Genomic DNA, 19,128 nt, shown 5'->3' with positions numbered 1-19,128 from the left:
GTGGTCGTCTTCTTAAATGGAGGATGTGCTTCGGAATTTAAAAAATCAGAGCTCCCTGGTCTTGGCGAGTTTTTAACATGATACAGCGCAATGTGTGTAACAAAGAGTGATTTAAATGTTGTGTGCCGCGGGGTGAGGGCCAGCCCCCTAAATCCGCGTATCTTCCCACGTCTCCAGGAAAGCCCGTAAAGCTGAGCTTAGCAGCAGAGGAGGTTGCTACGTTTTATGAGAAAATGTTGGATCATGAATATACAACAAAAGCAGTCTTCCAAAACCTTCTTCAGTGACTGGCAGAAGGTGCATCCTGCGTGGCCACAGTCTTGGGCTGTCAGACGCTGCTGGCCTTCCCCTCTCTGCTGCCCCTGGAGGGGCAGGCAGAGCCAGGCTTGGGAAAAAGGGGTTATGGGGGGCCCGGAGGGGCATTTTCTGCCCCCAGGAAACAGAAATAGTTGTTGGGAAGCTCTTTGAAGACAGGCTGCTAGGTGGTCTGTGCACACCTGCACCCGCCTTGGCTCCGCCTGTGGACTGCGCACCCAGGCCCTTCTGGCCGCTCCAGGCCGGACACCAGGGCCACACGTGTGCCTTTCTGGCTGATGGGCACCTGAGTTCCTCACAGGGTTCTCTGGGGCCGTGCACCCTCTTCTCCACAGGTACCTAGGGGATGGCTGGGCCGCGGGCTGCCAAGCACGTGCGTGTTCCCACCGTGTGTGGGGTGGCAGGCCGCCTTCCCTGACAGTGAGTGAAGGGCTCATGAGTGCCGTGCAGTCCGCATGGCCGCTGGTGGGGACCATCCTTCAGATGCAGCCACGTGGCCCAGCTCAGGGCCACTGGGAGGAAGCTCCGGCACCTCAGCTCACTGCCTGTCCACACACACGCCTGGGCACTGAAAGGTTGTTGCTGAACCACGAAAAGACGCCGGGATTCTTGGCCTCCGGAGAAGAAGAATTCAATCTGGGGCCAGAGACGAGGCTTGATCCCTCAGAGCTTTTGTGTAATAAAGTTTTATTAAAGTATAAAGGAGACAGAGAAAGCTTCTGACATAAACATCAGAAGGGGGCAGAAAGAGTACCCGAGTACCTGCTTGCTAGTATTAGCAGTGGAGTTATATACTCTCCAATGAATCAAAAGAATGTCTGGAGGTTGTAAAGACCTCACTAGACCTACTCCCGTAATTTACATTTTAAAATAACAGGATTAGCCAGAAGGTTTAATCCAGAGACTGTCCTCAGGCAGGATACATTATTGTTATATAAGCCTAAGGAATGTAGAGGGAAAGAAAAAAAAAGTTTGTCCTTTCTTCTTCCTTGAGAATTCCAGATCCCTCTCTCCTTGGGGACCCCTGGACTTCTTATCAACCTGCCTAGGAAATGACTCTCTCCTTCCCCCCTTTTCTTTTAAGAGAATTATGTTAGCAAGGGAAAGGGGCATTGTTTTCATTCCATAACTACTTCCTGCTGTTTGGGGGGGGTGTCCCTAAATTGTTGAGGCAACATATTCTCCTAACCCTCATATTGAGGGTCTCTGATCTAGGGGCCCCAAGTAATAGTTGGAGGAGGCTGTGGCACTTGTAGGAGCTTGGACAACCATTTGTAACTTAAAAGCTTTTAGACGGTTAGAAAACTCCATTATACAGTTACAGATGTAAGGCAAAATAGTCATTAAACCAAGTTAAAATCAAAATGACAAGTTACATTATGTCCATAGTTACATCAGTCCATCTTAAGGTTGTGAGATGTCATCAGTTTAAGAAGAGGCATCACATGCGATTGTTGTTGAAGGTATTTGCAGACTTGGAGAAAGTCTTTTCCTTGAAGTGGAGATGTCCACCACGGGAAGCCTTCCACTGATGAAGAGGGGAACGCTCCGCAGACCCAGCAGTTAGACCTGATTATGAAATGCAGCGTAGGAGTGAGCCTAGGACTGGAAGGCATTGTCTTGAGGATCAAATGGCAGACTCAGGATTTTTGGAGTCAGCAGAAGTAGGCTCATATAGATTATCAGGCCCATCTGAAAAGTACAAAGTCAGAGCATAGAAAGTAAAGACATAAAATGAAGTCACTTAGTTCTGGTCAGGGTGCCACCTCTTAACTCTAGTGTGATGTACCCACGAATCAATTCCTGGCACTTTGACTGCCGTGGGAGAAGAAAGAATAACCTGGTCAGGGCCTTCCCAGAGGGGCTCAAGGGATGGGCCCCCAGACCCCAATGTTTTTATGAGGACCTCAGTTCCTGGCTCAAATAGAGGCTTGCTTGACTCAGAGGCTGGGTCAGGAGTCGTCTCGCGGATTTCTATTAATGCTTGTTGGAAAGCTGAGAGCTGAGTTACATAACTAGTTAATTCCAAGGCTTCAGGGACTATAACAATGTCTGTGCATAAGAAAGGCCTTCCATAAATACATTCAAAGGGGGACAGTCCCTCCTTTTTTGGGGCAGTTCAAGCCCTCATTAAAGCTATGGGTAGGACTTTAATCCAATTGTCCTTTGTCTCTTAAGTTAATTTGCGCAGATGTCTTTTGATAATGTCATTAGATTTTTCAACCTTTCCTGAGGATTGGAGTCGCCAGGAACAGTGTAAGTGATATCCTATTCCTAGAGCTTTAGACACCCCCTGAATTACAGCAGCTTTGAAGGCGGAGCCATTGTCACTCTGAAAGCTCCGTGGCAGCCCAAACCTGGGGATAATTTCATGGATTAAAATCTTTATAACCTCCTTAGCCTGTTCACTACAGGGAAAAGCCTCAATCCATCCAATAAAAGTATCCACCCAAACTTGTAAGCAAGAATACCTATTAGCTTTTGGCATATGAGTAAAATCAATTTCCCAGTCCTCTCCAGGATACTTTCCACTTCGTTGTAATCCAGATTTTGCTAGCTTTTCAGTCTTTGGGTTATTTTTCTGACAAACCTCACACCTTTTGATAATGTTCTTTAAAGTTTTCATTACATTTTTACCTTCAAACAAACGAGAAGCCATCTGGTAAGTACTCTCTGCACCCAAATGAAAACTCTGGTGTAAACCCTTAAGAATTTTCCATTGAGCATTTTCAGGAATTATTAACCATCCATCCTCGGACTGTAACCATCCTTTATCAGTAATCTTTGCTCCTCTTTTCTGATATCTTTCTAATTCTTCCTCAGTATATTGTGGTTTTTCCTGTTCCGCAGGACCTGTCCAGATCAAAGGCGTCTGTAGTGAAGGGGTTTTGTAAAGTGCTGCTTTTCTGGCTTGACAGTCAGCCAGCTGATTACCTTTGGCTACTTTACTCCCATCCCTGTTGTGCCCTTTGCAATGCATAACAGCTACTTCTTTTTTTTTTTTTTTTAATAAATTTATTTATTTTAGTTGGGGGCTAATTACTTTACAATATTGTAGTGGATTTTGCCATACATTGACATGAATCAGCCATGGGTTTACATGTGTTCCCCATCCTGAACCCCCCTCCCACCTCCCTCCCCATCCCATCCCTCTGGGTCATCCCATTGCCCCAGCCCTGAGCATTTGTCTCATGCATCGAACCTGGAATGGTGCTCTGTTTCACATATGATAATATACATGTTTCAGTGCTATTCTCTTGAAGAAGGAATTCATAGGGCCTGGACTCCATCTTAGGCCTATTCGTGCCGATCATGTTCGGCCACCTCTCTAATGGACTCTGAACTCTGTGCTTAGTGCCTGTGGAAACGACAATAGAAGGATAAGACCCCTCTGGACAGAGGAACCTTGAAGATTGTATCCAGGTTACTCATCGCCTAAGAGAAAACATACACTAATCACCCCTGTCTCTGGACAGGCCGTAAATTTTTCTGTACCTATCGGAGTGTAACCTCGGGCTTATTGATTATTGGCCAATTGTTTAACTGTTTGAACACATAACACCTAAATAATGAGATTATTGTGATTATATTTACCCTTCCTTTGTTTATGTAAGTCTCAAGGAATTTGGGGTGGTGAGTTCGGACACGTACACATGGGGTATAAAAGATTTTCACAAATGCTGGTCGAGGTCCTTGGCTAAGAGGAGACTCTGCCTTGGGCCCACGGGTGTAATAAACTGCATTCCATTACCTCCATTGTCCTTCTGAGTGAGTTTGTTTCCCAAAACACGTGGCTATAACACTCTCAGAACGTCGCACCCTCACCTTCTCCCTCAGAGTCCATAAGACTGTTCTATGCGTCTGTGTCTCTTATTCTGTCTCGCATATAGGGTTATCATTACCATCTTTCAAATTCCATATATATGCATTAGTATACTGTATTGGTGTTTTTCTTTCTGGCTTACTTCACTCTGTATAATGGGCTCCAGTTTCATCCATCTCAACAGCTACTTCTTTAGGACAATATATAGCAGTTAAAAGTCTCTCAATCTCTCTGAAATGTTTAATAGGTTCTCCTGTTGCTGTTTTAAACTGTCTTTCTTTCCATATTGCAGCATGAACATGTAAAGTTAAATAAGCATACTTAGAATCAGTGTAGATGTTTACTCGCTGCCCTTTGCTTAACTCTAGAGCTCGTGTCAGAGCCACAAGCTCTGCTAACTGAGCACTGGTTCCCTGGGGGAGAGATTTTGCTTCTAAAACCTGTTCAGCAGTCACCACGGCGTAACCTGCTTTACGCTTTCCATCCTGAACAAAAGAACTGCCATCTGTAAATATTTCCATGTCAGGATTGTCTAATGGGGTATCCACTAGATCTTCCCGAGCTGCATAGTTTAAAGTTAGGAATTGGGAACAATCGTGATCAAATGTTTCATTTTCCTTCTCAGGAAGGAAAGTGGCGGGATTTTAATTTCCACAGACTTTAAGCTTAGTTACTGGTCCTTCTAACAACAATGACTGATATTTAAGAAGCCTACTGTCTGTCATCCAAATATTAACCTTAGAATTTAAGATTCCACTCACATCATGAGAAGTCAGTACAGTAAGGTTTCGTCTATTAATTATTTTTAAAGCTTCAGGTGCTAATAAAGCCGCTGCCCCAATTACTCGTAGGCAGTGGGGCCACCCGCATGAAATAACATCTAATTCTCTGCTTAGATAAGCAATAGGTTGCTGGTGAGGCCCTGGGGGTTGTGTCAAAACTCCCAAGGCCATATCTTTTCTTTCAGTGACATTAAATTCTGACCCTGTGGGCAAGTTCAGAGCAGGAGCTTGCAGGAGAGCAGTCTGAAGAACCTTACAAGCCTTTTGAGTATCTGGAGACCAAACCAGTTTGTCGGTTTGGGCCTGCTGAGTCTCAGCTGTAAGTTTATATAAAGGCTGGGCAAGGTCCCCATAACTCGGAATCCAAATGCAACAGTAGCCTGTGATTCCCAAAAATCCTCTCAATTGCCTTAAAGTCATAGGTAGGGGATGATTTAGTATAGGTTTAATTCTCTCAGGGCCTATGGCCCTAGTCCCTTCTGATAAGATTAGGCCCAGATATCTAACAGATTGTTGACAAAGCTGAGCCTTTTCTCTTGATGCCTTGTAATCGCAGCCTGCCAGAAAGTTTAAAAAATCTTCTGAGGCTCATGAGCAAGCTTCCTCTGTCTCAGCGTAGAGCAGAATATCATCTACATATTGTAACACCACCGCTTCGGAGCTATTAAAGTTTTGTAGATCCCATGACAAACTTTGTCCAAATAAGTGAGGACTGTCATGAAATCCCTGGGGCAAAACTGTCCAGGTTAACTGGCTCCGTAGGGTCTTCAAAGGCAAATAGAAATTGACTTTCCTCCGCCAAAGGCACTGAATAGAAGGCATCTTTCAAATCAATTACTGAGAAATATTTGGCTCGTTCAGGAATTTCAGACAATAGAGTATAAGGATTAGGCACCACGGGGTATAAAGGAACTACAACCTCATTTATTATTTGTAAATCTTGAACTAGTCTCCATTTACCATTTGATTTCTTTATACCCAAAATAGGAGTGTTGCATGGACTGTTACAGGGAATTAATAGCCCCTGCTCCTTTAAATTCTCGATGATGGGTTTTAAACTTTCCTTAACCTCAGGTTTTCAGTGGTTACTGCTTCTTATGTGGAAATAAGTGTGAGTCTTTAAGCTTGACAACTACAGGAATAGCATTTTGTGCTCAACCCACAGATTTTCCATCAGCCCATACTCTAGGATTTACATTTTGTTCAATTAAATGGAGAGAAAGGGAGGGCTCCATATTCATGAAAACAGAGGCATGGACCTTGCTCAGTATATCCCTCCCCAAAAGGGATGAGGGAGACTCTGGCACGATCAGAAACTCGTGTGAAAATAGCACAGAATCCCAGTCACAACTTACAGAAACACTGAAGTAATACCTTTTGGCTCGTCCAGACAGTACCATTATGGAAGCGGATCGGGAAGAAAGTGGGCCAGGGGCTTCAGTAAGCACGGAGTAAGTTGCCCCAGTGTCTAAAAGGAAATCGATGGATTGGCCCCCCACAGTTATTAATACCCGGGGTTCCTCAGGTGTAATTAGAACAGAAGCTTGTATGGGGACCCCCAGGCACCTTCAGTCCTGATTGTTTTGAGAGTGCAACCCCTGAAACCTACGTCTCTGGGGGCAGTCTCTCCTCCAGTGTGGTCCTTTGCAGACCAGACATGGAGCCGGGGGCGGCTTAGATGCCTGAGCTCAACCCCACTTGAGGTGCCCCTCCTTTCCACAGTGATAGCAAGCCCATCTCTTTTCACCTGGGTCCCTCCGGGCATTTTTCTCAGGCTGTTTTAGATGGTTCTTACAGCCATTGCGAGGGCTTCAGCCTGTTCCTTTGTCTTTTTCTGCCTTTCTTTCTTTTCCTCATATTCCCTACCATAATAGACTGTCTGAGCCAGTTGTAACAGATTATCTAAAGACTGATTTGGTCCATATGCCCGTTTTAATAGCTTATGGCGGATATCTGGAGCGGACTGAGTGAGAAATCTGTCTTTTAAGATCACTTTTCCCTCTTCACTTTCGGGATCAATCTCAGTGAATCTGCGAAGGGCTTCTCTCAGTCTATCTAGGAATTTACCAGGAGCTTCCTCTCCTCCTGTTCTATGTTTGCCAATTTGCCATAGTTTAAAGGCTTAATGTGCGCTTGCCTGAGTCCTTCAAGAATACAGCTGACAAAAAGACTCTGATCCCATCTTCCTTTAGCCGTGTTATAGTCCCAGTCTGGTTCTATAGTTGGGACCGCCTGATTCCCAGTGGGGAGGGCGGCTATCTCGTCCTCCCTCTTCCCTACTGATTCATTACCAAGCCATTCATCTCCATAAGCAACTGCTTTTCCCAAAACTCGACTTTTTGTGTTGGGAGTCAGCATTTGCCCCAAGATATACGTCACATCCTTCCAAGTAAGGTCATAAAGCAGAGTAACACCTTTAAAAGCTCTAATATATTTTTCCGGGTCTTCTAAATAGTCTCCCAGATCCTCCTTGATTCTTTGTATTTCTTGATAAGAAAAGGGCTTATTAATTCTCATAGACTGATTATTTCTCCTGGTGGGCGCTTCATGAAGAGGCAACAGCTTGTGTGGCTGTTGCTCAGTCTCTCTGGCTGCTCTGCGCATATGATCCCAGGGATAGATTGGAGAAACCTGCTTTACTTTATCTCTTTGTCTCCTGTCCTCCATCCCATCTCTTACTTTGATGGTCTGAGTTTCTATTGAAGCCAGAGTAGTCTGAGGTCGTACTGAGACAGGAGTTGTTTGGACCTCTATTTGGGCAGTTTGAATCTCAGTTTGGGTTTTTATTGAGACCATGGCAACCCTTCTTGGGGGTGGTTCTCTGACTTCCAGTTTGCCCAGTTTGGAGCCCCGGGTATGGGGGCAAAGTAGGAGGACAGGAGGGAGCTGAAGGTGTCACACCCAAATCTATACCCTTCGGACATAAGTCTGGCATATTTCGCAGAGAGAAAGAGGGCAACATATATGCTACTTCTACCCATTTCCCTTGTTTTCTACAGAACCGGTCTAATTGTAAAACAGTATTATGCTTAAGAGACCCTCCAACCGGCCACAGTTCGCCATCCTCCAGTGGGTACCGCAGCCATGCAGTATCACATAGGAAGGCCAGGTGTGTCTTCTTTAAGCCCTGGTGATCAAATCTATCCCAGTTTTTCAGGATACAGTTCAAAGGAGTGAGGCTGGAATTGTTAGCTCCCATCTGTAAGAGAGAAAAAAAGTGACCAGCGCCATCTTTCTACTGGAGGCGTCCCTCCTTGCTCTAGATGGGGCCGTAGACAGACTTTACACCAAAACTTTTCTTTCCTGATCTGACTTAGTCTGTCCCTTACCGACCAGGTGCTGTACTTGTCCCTCTCGGTCCTACCACCGAGACGGGGTGGGGATGCACCAGGGGTAGACCTGATGGCATCCCTGACTGATGTCCAGCTCCTGACCATTAAAACCTTGCTTGCCTCTGATGCCACCTGGGGTGCGATCAGAGTAACCTTCCGGAATGCCTCTCAAGCTAAGACTGCTGGGGGAAACATTCGTCACCTGAGTGTCTGTGCACGACCCTGAGTATATTCCTGACCACAATAAGACCGATAAGAACATAAAACTGAGATGTTCCTTCCAAGCGTCACCACACTAGTATAAGAGCCTCCTCTGGTCCACTAAGAGCCAGCGTTACCAAAGGAAAAAAAACCCATTGTAGTTCCAATCTGAGTAACCGTTAACCTCAGAGATGCTCTTGGAGCTAGAGCTCCATCTAACTTCTGAACTTTCAATTCCTAGCGAGGCTAGGCACTCCTGACTACCAATCCAAGTTTGGGACCTAAGTCACAGGACACAGTAACAGCATAGATCACAAGTCCCTTGAAAGTCTATGATCTGACAGATAGGTTAGTACTTCTGATTCCCAAGGAGTTATGAAATGGTCAAAGAGACCGAAAAGTTTGACCGAGAAAGGAGAGTTTGGTCCACATGCTTTGCCCATTTCTGGTCGGTCCCCAAAGTAGACATTGGGTGCCTCTTGGCATTGGCAGGTAGGTATAAACCCCCAACAGGTTTCTGCCATGAACCGTATGAGGTCACTGCGGAACCGCAGAGCAGGGCTCCTCACTTGCTTTGTGCAGGGCGTTTCATTTATTCACACAAGCACACTGTAGAGTTAGTAAAGTACAGCAGAAAACGTGTTTGCTAGGAGAACAAAGAACTAGAGCTCCAAGCATCCTTATCTTCTCCTGAAGAATCCCGGACGAGCCCCCAAGATGAAAGGTTGTTGCTGAACCACGAAAAGACGCTGGGATTTTTGGCCTCCAGAGAAGAATTCAATCCAGGGCCAGAGACAAGGCTTGATCACTCAGAGCTTTGGTGTAATAAAGTTTTATTAAAGTGTAAAGGAGACAGAGAAAGCTTCTGACATAGACATCAGAAGGGGGCAGAAAGAGTACCCGAGTCCCTGCTTGCTAGTATTAGCAGTAGAGTTATATACTCTCCAATGAATCAAAAGAATGTCTGGAGGTTGTAAAGACCTCACCAGACCTACTCCCGTAATTTACATTTTAAGATAATAGGATTAGCCAGAAGGTTTAACCCAGAGACTGTCCTCAGGCAGGATACATTATTCTTATATAATCCTAAAGAATGTAGAGGGAAAGAAAAAAAAAGTTTGTCCTTTCTTCCTTCTTGAGAATTCCAGCCTCCTCTCTCCTTGGGGACCCCTGGACTTCTTATCAACCTGCCTAGTAAATACCTCTCAGCACCTCCCTGAAGGGGCGCTCTTGGGGGACAGTTGCAGAGGCTGCTGGTCAGGGTGGCCTTGGTCCCTGTTCCCCCTGCTTCTGGGACATTACCATTCCCTGTGGACTGGGACCCCCGCCGCAGAGTGGGAGGGTCCCCGCTGCCCGTGTGACCCTTGCCTGCATTAGATGATGAGAGTGTGTGTATGGTGTCGTGTAGGAAATGAAAGCAGAAGAGAGGAAGGTCATCAAGCACCTGGACAGGTGTGACTTCACGGAGATCCACAGACACTTTGTGGACAAGACTGCCTCCCAGAAGGTCCTGTCCAGGGAGGAGAAGCAGGTCAGGCTGCTCTGGGCTCAGTCTGGCTTGGGCTTCTGGGGTCTCATGTGGGAGGCAGCTGGTGGTGAAGAAAACGACCCCTCCTCTCACAAAAACTGCTCCGGAGGGATTTTTCTAGATGAGTCCCAAGAGAGAGTGGTGAAGGGGACTTTGATTCCGCTCTGTTATTCTCAGACGATTTTGAGTTATGTGCCCCTAATGTGGATGCATTTAAGAAGTGCTGTGTCCACCTGGAGCACGTGAAACAGCGACCTTCCTGTGAGGACCAGTGGGCCCGTACTTCCCACTCGCGGTGACAGTGGACCATCATGGCTGTGCCCTGTGCTGAGCCTGCTCCCTCGCTGGGCTGCCCAGGCTCCTGCAGCAGTGAAGGGGCTCTGAGTAGTCCTGCTCACGTGGCAAGTGTCCTGTCTCTTCACCACTGAAGCCGACATGGTGTTTTATTAACGCAGAAGCTCAAAGAAGAGGAGGAAAAATTTCGGCAAGAGTTTGGCTACTGTATCTTAGACGGGCACTGAGAGAAGATGGGCAATTTCAAGACTGAGGCCCCGGGGTTGTTCTGAGGCTGGGGCGACCACCCTAAGATGGGGAGGCTGAAGAGGAGGGGCCTGTCAGAGGACGTGGTCATCAACTGCAGCAGGTTGTGGCCCCACCCCTCACCTGGGAGGGGGCTTCCCTGGTGGCTCAGTTGGTAAAGAATCCGCCTGCAATGCAGGAGACCCCGGTTCAATCCCTGTGTTGGGAAGATCCACTGGAGAAGGGAATGGCTACCCACTCCAGGATTCTTGGGCTTCCCTGGTGGCTCAGCTGGTAAAGAATCCGCCTGCAATGCAGGAGACCTGGGTTCAATCCCTGGGTTGGGAAGGTCCCCTGGAGAGGGGGAAGGTTACCCACTCCAGTATTCTGGCCTGGAGAATTCCAGGGACTGTATAGTCCATGGGGTCGCAAAGAATAGGACACGATAGAGCGACTTTCACTTTCTCACCTAGGAGGGGGGCCCGACGCAGGGTGTCCCACCGTTACTTCAGGCTCTGTGGTGCGGACTGGAGGGCACCTTCCCAGCAGAGGAACGTGTGCACAGCAGCCCGGGTGCTGTTGCTGAACCAGCCCTCGTCACCCTGCCCCACACTTGAGATTTTACTCCACTGGGAGCACGTGTCTGTGTACTTTGAACGATTTTCCATGGTTCAAGTGGTGACAGGCGAGCAGGAGCTTCTGTTCTTCGCTGCGGGGGTCACAGCCGAGCCGGGCCGGCCGGCGCACCCTGGGAGCCCAGGCCTGTCTGGAGCTCACGGCCGCCTGGGTCCCTCGCAGCTGCCACGGCTGGCAACACATGTGGTTCACCCACGGGGCAGCTCTGAAGGAGCCTGTCATGTGCAGGAGCTGAGGGCCAGGGGTGGTGGCACAAGGACGCAGCTTGGGCAAGGAGACGGCTCTGAGACAGACTTAGCACTGGCGGTGCCCACGGCCGCGGGAGATGAGGGTATCTGGCTGGTGTGTCGCTGTCATTCTGCAGGGACTCCACAGTGCCCGAGCCCCCGGCCGGCCACCATGGAAGGAGGTCCGGTGAGACCGCACAGTCACGCGGCTGGTGGCGTGGATGGAGAATGTGCAGAGCTCCATCAAGTGCGTCACGCTGAACCCCAGCTCCCAGCTGAAGGTGAGCCCGGCTGTGACCTTGCTTTCCCCACCTAGCCGGGCCACTGATGCAGGGAGTCCCTGAAACTGTAGGCGCTAACAGGCCAGTTTTGGAATCATCGTGTGTCCAGTGGCCATTGGTCTTAAAAACTGAGGAATTTAAGTTTACGCTGTGTTTAACTGAGTTTGGAGTCTGCTTGCCCACCCTGAGTGGAGCAGCTGAGAGCGGCCCAGGAGGAGAGTCAGCAGTTCTCTGTCTGAAGGGGGCTCCCAGGGTTCTCTGTGCTCCGTGCAGCTTTTCTTAGGGGGAGAGAGACTGGGAGAAGTACGAGGTGGCTCAGCACTTGAAAGGGGTTGTGGGCGAGATCTATTCCCAGTACTGGACTGACTGGAAGTCTCCAGAGATGAGGGCTAGACAGCGCGCTGTGGCCCTTTACATCATCGACAAGGTGCGGGTGGTCCCAAGCCTCCCCCGGGCTCCTCACGGAGCACTGGTCAGTGGCAAAGACTGGGTTAGGTGGACAAGGAGGGGGATAGCGGGGCTTCTGTGTTCTGAGCCGGTGGAAGTGCGGCCATGTGCCCGTCTGTGCGTGTGTCCCCGAGGGCACATGCACCACGCCCTGACGGGGGTCTGCCTAGCTGGTGCTGCGGGCTGGGAATGGAAAGGACGGCGGGACGGTGGGCTGCTGCTCCCTCCGCGTGGAGCACATCCAGCTGCACCCAGAGGCCGACGGCTCCCCGGACGTCGTGGAATTTGACTTCCTGGGGAAGGATTTGATCCGCTCCTACAACAGAGTGCCAGTGGAGAAGCCGGTGAGTGCCTGGTGAGGGCGGTGGGCAGTGGGTGGTGTGCCGGGGTGAGCTCGCTGCTCCGTCTGGGTGCTCTCCTCCAGCGGCTGCTGGCCTGGCCTGTGAGGCTTGGTGGCAGGGTCTGCCTTGTGGGCAGCCAGCCCGGGCTGAGCCGGCAGAGCCTCAAGAGTCACAGGAAGGCCCGCGGCCTGGATTGGGCCCGCCACTGCTGCTGTCCTGGGGGCGAGGGCGGTGTGCGAGAGGCTGGGTCCAAGAGCAGGCTGCTGGGGGGGCCACGTGCCTTCTGCAGCTCTGCATGGAGTCCTTCCAGGCTCCCCTGGTGTCTGGAGGTGCCTGTCGACCTGGGCTCGAGGCTGCGTCACTGCAGCATCTGCCTCCGTCATCACCACGTCTGCCTCATATGAAGGGGGTCTTGGGGGGTTTAGGGCCCACCCCACCCCACCCACTGTGACTTCCTCTTAACTAAGTGCACCTGCAGAGACCCTGTTTCCCGAAAGGTCACGTTCTGGGGAGTACGTGAGTTTTGAGAGGACGCTGCTCAGCCCAGCACGCACAATTCCCAGCACATCTGGGAAAGGTCTTGCGGTTGCTGGGCATGTGGCTTGCTGTGGTCACTTGGCGGGGCCTCCGGGGTCCCCTTTGTGAATGACAGGGTTCAGGGGTCGAGCCTGTGGGCTCACCGTCATGCCCCTGCTGATGGACAGATGGATGAAGTTGGGGGTGTAAGTTTCTGGTTTACACACGTGTCTGAAAGGAAGTCAGAATTCCACCCCTTCTGAAGTGGCAAGCCATATGGCGGCAACCTCTGTCTGGGTGGGCCCACATCCCAGCAAGAGAGCAGACCCGACACTGACCGCGTGTACCTCACACATGCCTCACACGCGCCTCACACACAGACGGGCTTCCTGAGCGTGGAGCAGGGAATCTGGGGAGACTGTCGAGGGTGACAGAGGAACGCTCCCTCAGGGGTGGGTGCCGGACATCTGAAGTCGGCTCGGGTGTGGATTAGTGGGAGGAAAGGGAGCGCTGTCCTGGGACCAGGGCCTCAGTGACAGAAGCCGTCGCTGCTGTCGTGTCTCCATGGAGCTGCTCTGGTGAAACCCCCTCGTAAACGGGTCTGGAGGCTGGAGTTGGGCCGTGAGTGGTGAGGCCCTCCCCGGTGGCTGTGCCTTCATGTGTACACACGGGGCAGAGGGCGAGGGCGAGGGCTGGGCCCTCTGCTCAGGCACTGACCAGGCCGGGGGACGCGGGCCATCCTGGTCACTCTGGAGCTGGCTGCCTGGTGTCCAGCCCTGTGGGACACACGCAGTGCGGGGCTGGCTGGGGAGACGGAAGGAGGGTGTTCACACTTGCTCAGAAGGACAGGGAGGGAAGCGAGGGTGCAGGGGATGGGGCCAAGGGGCCGCGGACGTCCCTGGGTGCCCTGCGTCATCAGACGAGTGTGACTGTGGACGTGGGGTTGCCTGTGGATGTGCGGGAACGTGGGATGGCGCCAGCCTGGCTAGGGCAGCCGTGACACACGGCACGCAACCCCACATGGCTCTGCCTGCGCCCGGGAGGAGCCAGGGCCCGTCGCGCAGACGTCCTTCTGGGGCCCTCGTTGAGCTCTGTCTGTTCGTCCGCAGGGCCCTTCTGCTCCTTCCTGCCTGGGGACAAGGGCGCCTCGCTAACGGCGTCTTTCCTCTGCTGCAGGTGTACCAGAACCTGCAGCTGTTCACGGACAACAACGGCCCCGGGGATGAGCTCTCTGACAGGCTGACTGTAAGCAGTGCCGACCGGGGTGACCTATCTGCGTCCTGAACAGCTGGTCTCACGAGGGGGGTGAGCGTGAGCACTCCAGCACCTTCTCTTGCACTCGAAGGCCGAGGGCCGTCCTTCTGACTGGCAGCTCCGTCCTACCCAGGAGCCGGGGGCAGGGCCTGGGAGGAGGGCTGTGAGACTGTCCCCAGGGAAGCCACATGCTGAGCCCCACCCTCCCCCTCACCTTCAGACCGCCAGCCTGAACAGACACCTGCAGGACCTGATGGATGGCCTGACGGCCAGGGTGTTCTGGATCTACAACGCCAGCGTCACCCTGCAGGGGCAGCTGGAGCGCTGCCCCGAGGTGAGTCTGTGGGGATAGGGCGCCTGCTTGTGCGCTGGTGTTGGCTGCCAGGCTGGTAGGACAGCCGTGTGGTTAGTGGCCGGGGTGGAGTGGCGCTTGCTTGGCCCGAGGGGATTGGTCAGGGGCCCCAGGACAAGCCCCCCACAGGCCCCCTGCCCAGTCTCCCATCTGCTCCCCTGCCGAGTTGGGCTTGAGGTGCGCCCCAGCTCTGCACGACCCCCTGGAGTGTGGGACCCCCCCCTTCCTGCTGCCTCTGCCTTCCCTCCCCCCATCCAAGGGCTCCTGCCCCTCTGGGCCCCTCATCCCAACTCTCGTGGAGGTGGGGTCTGGCGAGTCCCCTGCTGTGAGGCCCTGGGCCCAGGTCCTTCCCCTGAGTCCCGTCCCACCAGGCCCTGGCGAGGGGCGGGCTCCTCGGGCACACGCTGACTTGGGTGGTCCTGGCTGCCACTTCCTGACCCCCGTTTTCCAGTTGAAGACAGTGTAGCCGCCAAACTTCTGTCTCACAACTGAGCAAACCGGGCTGTTGCCATTCTCTGCACCCATCAACGCGCGACGCCCAAGACCTCTGAGGTCTTCCCTCCAAGGTGTGCGGCCGGCGCGGTGGAGGCCTCTCTGGGGGTGGCTGTGCAGCCCCCGCCCTCCCTGGGGCTGTGTGGCCCTCGGAGGTGCTCAGGACACTGAAGGCTGCTGCGGGGAGAGCAGGCCCAGAGAGGGCCAGACGCTGGCCTGTGCAGCCTCGTGGTGTGGAACGGCCTCTGGCCCAGGAAGGAGGTCAGTGGAGCAGGGACCGGGCCTGGGGGTGCAGGCTGTGTGTCCAGGGCACCTTGGCCTCACCCTGTCCCCTGGCCACAGAGTGACTGATCAGGGCCAGTGCTCTGGCACCCTGACCGGGCGGATGGGCACCCTTTCAGGGTGTGGGGCCAACAGGCTATGGATGCTGGTCTCTGAGGTGGACCAGGTGGTGCAAGAGTGGCCCCGACTGGGCCCCTGTTCCCCTGCAGATAGAGGCGAAGGAGCAGCAGGTGGCCGCAGCCAAGGCAGAGGTGCAGAAGGCGCGGGCCGGCCACGCATCCTGAGGGGACAGCAGGTCCCAGAGGAAAGTGTCCGGGGGCCCAGCCCACCTGAGTCGGGCCGAACCTCCTTTCCCCTTCCCAGTTCTCTGGTTGTCTTTTCCGGACATACTTGGTGACTTAACACACACTACACTTGTGCCCAGAGGTATAGCAGAGCAGGAGTGCAGAGGGGAAGCGCCAGGCCACGTGGTCCTGTCCTTCAGAGGCTCAGTCACAGGGTTCTGAGGTGCAGCCTCCTCAGACAGCCCCCAGCCTCTGGCTCAGTGTTGGGGAGACACTGGTCTTGGAGGGGTTTGAGAAGTTGTCCCTTCTCTGCTCTCTGCTCACCTGTGAAAGTTTGTGAAGAGTTGCTGGAGTTAATTTTTCTTTAGCTACTTGCTAGAATTCACCAGTGAAGGCCTCTGGGCTCGGGCCATTTTTGTGGGCAGTTTTAAATCACCGGGTGGTGGCTTTGCCCATGTCCCTCCCTCTTGGGTCAGTGCTTGGTGGTGTCCCCAGGAGCTGGTCCACCCCACCGGGCTCTGGTGTCCGTCTGCGCCATTTCTGGTGGCACCCCTTTGCTCCGGCTGCCGTGGCTGCTTTACAGCATGAAGGTGTCCTCAGGCGCTCATGGGTACTTGTAGTGGCAGGGTGCGTGTGAGAACGCCAGCCGCTGGATCGGAGGGTGTTCCGTTTAGTGGAAAGCAAGGCTCCTTGGGCAGCCGCCGGCGGACTGCATGTCTTCCCTGACACTCGTGCACCCTGTGCCCTCCGCCACAAGCCAGCCCTCTCCATGGCATCAGCAGCTGCCTGGGCCTCCAGCAGCCACTGCACAGCATGTCTGGGCCTGCAGCCCACCCCGTCCACAGCCTGGGACAGGTGCCCCTCGGGTCCCACGGCAGCATCTGATGGGGCCACCTGGGCCTTGGTGGGGGTGTTCCCCACACGCGGTCCTTCCGCACGGGTCCGGGTGGATTGGGGCCTGAGTCCCTGGGACAAGGCCTGGAGTTGAAGTACACGTGGGTGTTGCATGTCTGCCCTGCACTGTCCACGGGGCGCCGCGTCCCAGTCTCAGGACGGGCCTGTGGGGTGAGAGCTGCATCTTGCTTTGATGCATCAGCTTTTCTCTAGGGTGGTGGGAATGAGCACGGAGCTGCCCTCACAGACATGGGATCCTGTCCTCTGCGCCTGTGGCCTTTGTGTGCTTCATGCTTCACTTCCTGTGCAGTCAGGCCTGGATGGATGGTCCCCACTCTGTCCCGAGAGTGGTCTTCCCTGAGTCCCATTCTCGTAGGGCTCACCTGGAGACAGTGGAGGGCAGTGGGGGACAGTGAGTCCTCCCCCATCACTGGGCTTGCCAGGGCGTGAGCAGAGCAGGGTGATACCAGCATGGGGACCAGGCCCCTCCTTCTTCTGCTAGCATCCTGGAGGAGAGGGTGTGGCTGCTGGAGAAGCTGGAGGAGCAGCTCCTGAGACTGAGCACGCAGGCCACAGACAAGGAGGAGAGTAAGTAGGTGGCCCTGGGCACCTCCAAGCTCAACTACTCGGACCCCCGGATCAGCGTCGCTTGATGCGTGACCTTGAGGAGGGACTGGACCCCCCCGAGTGGCCCCAGTTCAGTCCCCGGGCCCTGTGGTCAGCACAGGTCTTTCCTGTGACGGGGCCTGGCTGGCTGGTGTGTCTGATGCCAAGCCTGGTCATCGGTCCTCTCGGCTGTGGAAGGATCCTGAGCTGTGCCACCCACGGGGGTGTGGGGGCTGGGTCGCCCATGTGCCCCACGAGCGTTTCCCAGGTGCCATGCTCGGACACCACCTGGGCTGCCCCGGGGACACTGTCCCCCCATCCCTCGGCCCCCGATGCCCATGCCAGGAGCAGGTCAGGTAGCCTGGTGCCCTGGCCTCCATGCCCGCCCCCCCGAGAACCCCCTTTCCTCTGGGCAGGTGTAAGAAGTTCGAGGTGCCTGTGGAGAAGGTCTACAACAAGACCCAGAGGGAGTTCACCTGGGCTCTTGACATGGTGGGCGAAGACTGAGTTCTAAATGAGTACCTCCCCTGCCTCGCTGGAACTTATTTTGTGTGTTTTTGTCACCACTAAAGCATATTGGGGAGTTTTGTACAGTGAAGTGTTTTCTGCGTTGTCACACATACGGTGGTGGATGCCCGGCCCTTTGCTCTGAAGCGTCCCCCCTCCTGCCGGGCGCCCCTGGCCCGGCTGTGCCCTGACCTGGGGAGGGGCCTGGCTGTCCCGTGTGTGGCCTGTCCCTCCCACTCCCACACTCTGTCCCAGTACTGGGTAGGGACACCCTCCACCCCACACCTCTTCACTTGAATGGACGGGAGGGCGGCCGAGTGCGGTCCCAGCCTGTCTCTCCCTGGTGGGCGGGTGGGTCCATGCGCCCCTGAGCAAGCAGCCGAGGTCCCGGCCAGCTGGAGGCACAGAGTCTGTGCCCTCAGGGTCGGGGAAGATCCAGGTCCGCGGTGCCCAGGGGCTGGGACCTCGCAGGCCTGGCTGAGCACAGATGGGCGCGTGACCTGTGGGGCGGGAGAGGTGTCCTGCCAAGGCCGGTCCATTGTCTGCCTGAGGCTCCGGGAGCTGCAGGCGGGCAGCCGCTGGGACGTCTTTCAGTTCCAGGTGGGGCAGGTGCTTTTCTTTGTAGTTCATAGCTCTCTGTCTCAAGAGGCCCCTCATCTGCACCCAGGCCCTCTGAAGCTCAGAGGAGCCTGTGGCTGGGGCTCCTGATGCCGTCTGGGGCGTCCTGTATGGAAGGAAAGCAGAGATCCTGGCTGCAGGCTGGAGGGAGGACTCAGTTCCATGGCTGGAGCTCCTCCTCGTACCTGGTGCTTTTGCTGCCCTGGTCTCTGTCTGCAGTGGTTTCCATTTCCTGGGCTACCCCCACCCACTTCCCATCTCCTGAAAAGTGAAAGTCACTCAGTCGTTTCCGACTCTTTGCAACCCCATGGACTATACAGTCCGTGGAATTCTCTAGGCCAGAATACTGGAGTAGACAGACTTTCCCTTCTCCAGGGGATCTTCCCAACCCAGAGATTGAACCCAGGTCTCCCACTTTGCAGGCGGATTCTTTACCAGCTGAGCCACCAGGGAAGCCCAAGAATCCTGGAGTGGGTAGCCTATCCCTTCTCTGGCAGATCTTCTCGACCCAGGAATCAAACCGGGGTCTCCTGCATTGCAGGCAGATTCCTTACCAACTAAGCCACCAGGAAAGCCATAATAATAAGTGCCATCTCCTGGACCTCCCCCTGACCAGACCCCTCCTCCCTGCCCCCGTGTCTGGCATCTTATTTTTGTAGCCTCCTGAAAAAAATTTCATCAACAGCAGTGAAAAATAGGGAGTGAGTCTGCCCATCTGGAGATACCGTGATCGCACACTGGACTCACGACTGAGCATGTGAACTTGCAGGTGGGAAAGCACCTCCAGTTGTGACTGTCAGAGTGCTGCTTGGTTGTCCCTGACCTCTGAGCACTGGGGGAGGCTCTGTGGGGTCGGCTGGCTGGCCGCTCATGATAAGGTCTGGTCACCAA

At 53.5% G+C, this 19,128-nt stretch overlaps 1 protein-coding gene across 1 annotated transcript; it reads left to right on the top strand.

Moving 5' to 3' along the window:
* The first annotated feature begins 233 nt into the window (after positions 1 to 233).
* TOP1MT (DNA topoisomerase I mitochondrial) lies at positions 234 to 17,619 on the top strand. Its single transcript, XM_081505407.1, is given in 15 exon segments — positions 234 to 268; positions 270 to 297; positions 9,862 to 9,984; positions 10,437 to 10,624; positions 11,501 to 11,532; positions 11,535 to 11,644; positions 11,928 to 12,071; positions 12,262 to 12,435; positions 14,125 to 14,193; positions 14,423 to 14,540; positions 15,006 to 15,106; positions 15,505 to 15,638; positions 17,009 to 17,150; positions 17,469 to 17,476; positions 17,529 to 17,619. Coding segments are annotated over 15 exon segments (1,497 nt in total).
* The last annotated feature ends 1,509 nt before the right edge of the window (positions 17,620 to 19,128 follow it).

This window comes from Giraffa tippelskirchi, chromosome 6, assembly GCF_054371585.1.
Source record: "Giraffa tippelskirchi isolate mGirTip1 chromosome 6, T2T-mGirTip1v1.2.pri, whole genome shotgun sequence".
In the NCBI taxonomy this organism is placed as follows: domain Eukaryota; kingdom Metazoa; phylum Chordata; class Mammalia; order Artiodactyla; family Giraffidae; genus Giraffa; species Giraffa tippelskirchi.
The sequence above is the reverse complement of the archived record's forward strand: the minus strand, read 5'-3'. Positions and strand labels throughout refer to the sequence as shown.